The sequence below is a fragment of the Martes martes genome (assembly GCF_963455335.1).
Source record: "Martes martes genome assembly, chromosome: 16".
Classification (NCBI taxonomy): Eukaryota; Metazoa; Chordata; class Mammalia; order Carnivora; family Mustelidae; genus Martes; species Martes martes.
In genome coordinates this window covers 27,035,154-27,040,825 of record NC_137904.1, presented here as the reverse complement: position 1 = coordinate 27,040,825, position 5,672 = coordinate 27,035,154, and the positions used below count along the sequence as shown (strand labels likewise).

The following is a 5,672-nucleotide window of genomic DNA, read 5'->3' as shown; positions in this document are numbered from 1 at the left end:
ACCTCTGGGAAGAAGGGTGGCAGAAGTATATGGACATCTGCCTCCATCCTGCACGGGTGGAAGGTTGTCATCCAAAGTGTTTCCTTTCTCACACTTCTGAACCTTGGGCAAATGTGCAGGCTGAGCCAACTCTTGACCTGAGAAGACACCCCAAAGAGGAACCTGTGGGCGGAAAGCAAGACATGAGGAGGACGCTGGCAGCGGATGCCGAGAGAGCGAAGTGAATCACGGCCTGAGCTGACGGTGAAATCAGAGGTGCGCCCGAGAGGAGGCATGCCAGCTTCCCGCGACTTCCCTGGTCTTCACCCCCAGTGGACAGGGGAATAAATGGGTTCACAGAGATGAAACACTCAGGATGAGGAAGTGGATTTTTCAAAGCACTGGTGTCCAAGTCAGGCCATGGAAAGCATCAGCAACTTAAATGAGATGATGCATGATTTAGGATGATTATGTTGTGAACAAAGTTTGTTGTGAGTTAAATATAATGACACAGTCGTGGAGTACAGGTAGCTGGGCAAAGCTCAGGGAGAACAAGCGGGCTGTGTCTTGACTGTGGCCTGGGGGGGTCAGTTTAGGCTGGGTCTCCATGCCTTAGTTGGAGATTCGTGGTGCAGCTCTTTAATGAAACCGGGAGTCCAGGTCTCATTAGCCTTCTTGTCCTTGAGGCTGTGGAAGAGAGATTGGAACTGGATGTGGCCCTTGTGGTCAGCTGAATCCCAGCTGCCTTACTGCTCCTGGGGCATGAGTGTGCTACCTTGGACTTTAGTGGAAAGCTTGTCTTCAGACAGGTGATATATCTGACCGGTGTTTGCCAATAGGCTGGGCTCCTGGCTGGCGCGATGATTTTAATCCTTCCCCATTCCACCGTAACCAACAGGCATGGCCAAGTTTCCAAGAGATGTGGCTCCTAGAACTGGAGAGGGCTTGTGAGGTCATCTGCCAGGTCCCCTCGCTTTCTGCCTGTGACACAGGACAGGCTTCCCTTTCGTATGGGGCATTTGAATGCCAGAGAGGGAGATTAACATTGACTTGACCTAAGCGACACAGAGTCAGGGTCAGTTCTGGGACCAGAACCCAAGGGTCATGCTTCCCGGTGCACTGAGCTCGGGGCATCTCTCCACGTGATCAACCATGCCAGGCTCTGCAGAGCTGTGTTCATCGAGAAAACTATCCTCTTTCCCTCTGTGAGGGATCTGGTATTGGTGCTTTACTATGGTGCGCCTCATATCTGAAAATGGAGCCAGCTATGTTCATGCAGTACAAGGGAATCTCGACCTTAAGAGACCAGTAAGGAAAGGAAGTCCCATGCCTTCAAGCAGATGCTTGCAGATTTGGGGGATTAGGGCTGGAGATACCTTCATTCTGGGTCTTAAGGACACCAGCCCTCTAAATAGTTGCTTTGTGAGATTGTACGAGAAGGCCTGTGTCCCGGGCCAAATGCTTTCCCTCTCCAACCTTTGACATAGCACTCCGTCTTGCCCATTCAACCCAACATCACCCCTACGACCAGCCTGCTTCACCTCCCCTGCACCGTTACAGCGACATGCCCTCAGGCTCTCCCTTCCACACTCCTCCCCATCCTCGGATTCCAGGTTATCCTTCCTCATGTGCACCTTGCATGACACTTTCCTTCTCTCTTATTTCAAAACTTTTAGTGCATCTTATTTTTTCCAGTGTCCAGCTAGATGGGAACTCCTCCCTCTGCCCCGGCTCTTGCTTCCCCTCCTGGACCAGCTCAGAAGAACCTTGTCATTTCCCATTGCATGCCATCCTTCAAGACCAATCCTGTTAAGGATGCTTCAAGGAAAATCCTTAAAAGAGTTCCTAGGTGGTAGACATCTAGGTTCCTCTAGTTTTAAGATAAGGGTCTGAATTTGAGGATTAATCAGATGGATAACACTTGCAGCTATAGAGAAAATTTGAGGCAAGAGGAAGACTGGACAAAGGGAGGTGTGACAAGAAAAGAAATGGGCAGGTGACGTTAGGGACTGGAGCCAAAGGGCAGGAGCACCTGGATTCTCAGTTGCACCTGAAATACTTCTTCAAGGATGGGTGGCCCCTCGACCCCAAATTGCCAGTCATCGCTACCATTTTCTGCCTCCCAGCTAAATGTGACCCCATGAAAAATAAGACCAAGTAGCTTAGAGTCATATATTTCTTTTTCTTTGAAAATCCCATAGTCATTAAATAACATTAACTTCAACCACACTGCACAGCAGACATTTGACATACAGGAGCGGTGATTCACAAGAATACAGAAATGTTTCACTCTGATGATCCCCGGAAGGACCTCACGATACTGTAGACACATTGGAGGGAGAACAACGACATCCTGCCATGAACTTGACTGAGCTCACAGCAAAGAAAACACGCCACGGATTCTGTGCTTTATGTTCGCTAGGATTTATGGCAGATAAAGTCAAAATGTTAATAACTTAAATATCATTAAATACTATTTGAGAAATGTGCTTTAAATTATTATACAAAATGCCTCTTGTTGTACACTGTAATAAAATACGATCGCTCTGCCTTTGGGGAGGGTTGGGGGAAAATAAATAAGATTTTCTTCAGTCTCTGTCTCTCGGTCCAGGGGCAAAGGTTCAAGGCTTCTGGGTTGAGGACTTTTGGTCCAGGCGCTTCATGTTATCCTGGACCCACTTCAGCTGGGGGTCAGCACAGATCTCCCTGGAAGCTTTGGTCTTGAAGCTGTTGTGGGGAGAGAGGGCAGTTAGACGGAGCCCCTTGAGGTGCTTGTTGGCCCCTACACTTGAGAAGTTCTTAGGTCAGTGGGCTGATTAGGGACAGGTGGGAGGGGAAGGATGGGAGGAAGGGCTCAAAAGGAAATTGCTTATGCTGTCCCAGGGGAGACCTCAGGCTGCTGGCTGAAGGAACTTGGATGATCTGACCAAGCTCCCACAAGGGGAGCCTGGAGGGGGTATGGATATCCCTCCTGCGGGCTCAGTTTCTCCCTGTGGTAAAGATCCCTTTGGATTAGACGGTATATTTATCTGACTCGTTTGGGCACGAATCCTGATCTCTTTCTCTCGTATAGAACTCAGAACTTTTGGCAGAGGGTGCTAGAGCATGGTCCACTTACATCACAGCTTCCTGGGGACACTGGCTGTTGGTGACCCTCGTGTAGCTCTCCAGCTTCTGCACGGAGACCTTCCTTTTGACCACACTGAAGCAGCAGGTAATCGGGATGGAAACTGAACCTGAAAAACATTTTGCGAAGACCGAGAGTTATAGGGCATCATAAGCATGCATTTGCAAGCGCAGGTGAAGGTAGGAGAAGACAAAGCAAACACACAACTTCCAACCAGGACTGAATACTCCTACATCCAGTGCCTTAATCCACATTCCATGGATAAAATGGTAGCCAGGAGTCCGTTTTCTCTATGGAACTACCGGGTCCTCACTGTTGACTGGGGATGAAGAAATGACACTAACCCTCTGGTGTCATTAGGAAGGTCTTCTGACCCAAAACCTCTGACACCAAATAGATAAGTTCTAAGACCTTGTTTCCCAGCGTTCTGTCCCCACAGGCTCTAAAGCCAACCGGAGGCCCCTGGGTCCTTTTCCTCCTTATGTAGCCACTGGTACATGGGCTATAATCCAAATTTTTGAAGCCCCAAACTATAGATCTTTTTTTCTTTCCCTCCACTACTGCCTGAAATGTCCTTCACATCCTCAACGAGAAATGGTCCCCACATCCCCAAACAATGTAAGGGTCATTGAGGTAGTGGTTGTGTCGAGTGTCTCTTCTCCAGGCTGGTGTCAGGAAGGACCATGGGGACTGGCCTCAGTGACCCAGGCATCTGGTTCTGGCTCTGACTAACTGTACCATGACAGCTCTTCTCCTCCCCCCCCTTGTTGGTTTCACTTTCTCCATTTCTGTAGTGTAGGCTAGGCAGCAAGCCTGGGATGACTCATGCCGGGATGACAGTAACAACAGTTATAAGGTAAGCCTTAGGATGAGAGGGCCTTACCTGGCTGGGCGAGCACCTGGATGCCGAAGGCGGCGGCCGTGAGCAGCAGGCAGAGAAGTGTGGCGGAGACCTTCATATCGGCGGGGAGCAGGGAGCTTGTGTTGTGAGCGCCGGAGGTTTCTGGATTGGTCTCAGCCTCTCTGCTCCGCTAGCTCCTCGGGCCACCCTGCCTGCCTTTTATAGAGAGCAGAGAGCATGGGAAGGGCCTTGACATAGGACGTGGAATGAGCTGACTAGGCACCAGCGCCTGGGGGTGATTTCCAGACGCTGGAAGAAGGAAGCTGACCAGTTTCAATTGTTCGTTTAGACTCTGTGGAGCAGAGGAGAAAGGGAGTGTGTTGTGCCTAGCAAAACATAGGAAGTGACCTCGTGGGATGGAGAAGGGCTGTGAGTTCTGTGAAATGGAAAATGATCCCTTGGAAAGGAAGACGGGCAGCTGAGGTCTGAGTGGAGTGAAGACAATCGAAGGCCTGGCCCTCTCTGGGGCCCAGGAGGCCTAGGATGGGGCCTTAAGTCTTTGTCTGAACTTTGTATCAGACTCAGGACCCAGGCATCCTAAACTAGTCAGGCTCTTTTAGAACACCACACAGCCTGATGGAACCCTGGTGGATCAGTGGAATCCAGAAAAATCTTCGTCTTGATGCCTTGCAATCTTATATTATGGAGCATGAGGATTGGACAGCACGTACTGACCTTGTAGGGTGGTGGTTTCCAAATATTTTCTTTGGACGCTAAAGTTTCTTTCCAGGTGAACTCATTTGGAGAAGCCTGATAGTTCATGCAGATTTAGGTAGAATGGGCCTGTTTGAGAAAGGCCTTCAGTTCCCTTTGTTTACACACACTGCGGGTAGGGGTGGGGGGGGGGGAAGGGAAGGAGCTGGGCTTGCAAACCACTGACCTCCTGTGCTCTCTTCCCCTCCTGTGTCTGCCATTACAGTATCCTGCGGAAGTTACACTACCCTGACGTTCCCCTGTGCTCTTCTCCCAAATCTTTCTACTCTCTCTATACGTTTGCTTTCCAGAATGTCATGTAGTCGGAATCATACAGTATGTAGGCCTTTCAAATTGGCTGCTTTCACTTAGGTTCTTTGGTGTCTTTTCATGGTTTGGTGGCTCGTTTCTTTTTATTGCTGAGTAATATTCCACTGTATGTATGTATCAGTTTGTTTATCCATTCTTCTATTGAGGAACCTCTTGGTTCCTTCCAGTTTGGGGCAATTCTGAATAAAGCCTGCTATAAACGTTTTTGTGCAGGCTTTTGGGTGGACATAAATTTTCAACTCATTTCAGAGTGTGATGGCTCGATTGTATGGTAAGACTATGGCTAGCTTTATAAGAAGCCACCAAAGGGTCTTTCAAAGTGCCTGTCCCCTTGTGCATTCCCACCTACAGTGAATGAGAGTTTCTGTTGTTCGACATCTTCATCAGCATTTGCTTTTGTCAGTATTTTGGATTTTAGCCACTTTACTGGGTTAGTCATATCTTAGTGTTTTAATTTGCAATTCCCTAATGACATAGGATGTTGAACATATTTTCATATGCTAATCTTTCATTTGCATATCTTCTTTAGGGAGGTGCCTTGATGAGGTCTTTTACCTATTTTTAAATCATGTTGTTTGTTTCCTTGTTATTGAGTTTCTTATTATTGAGTTTTGATTTTTTGTATATTTTGGACACAAGTGC

The 5,672-nt window shown here is 48.3% G+C and overlaps 1 protein-coding gene across 1 annotated transcript; it reads right to left on the bottom strand.

The window, feature by feature from the left end:
• Positions 1-2,138: 2,138 nt before the first annotated feature.
• LOC308357082 (C-C motif chemokine 8-like) lies at positions 2,139-4,133 on the bottom strand. The gene is made up of 3 exons (XM_080826571.1): positions 3,990-4,133; positions 3,098-3,215; positions 2,139-2,706 (listed from the first exon to the last, which is right to left on the bottom strand). The coding sequence occupies exons 1-3, from the start codon at positions 4,063-4,065 to the stop codon at positions 2,601-2,603; spliced, it is 300 nt and encodes a 99-aa protein (XP_080682697.1). The 5' UTR covers positions 4,066-4,133; the 3' UTR covers positions 2,139-2,600.
• Positions 4,134-5,672: the final 1,539 nt, after the last annotated feature.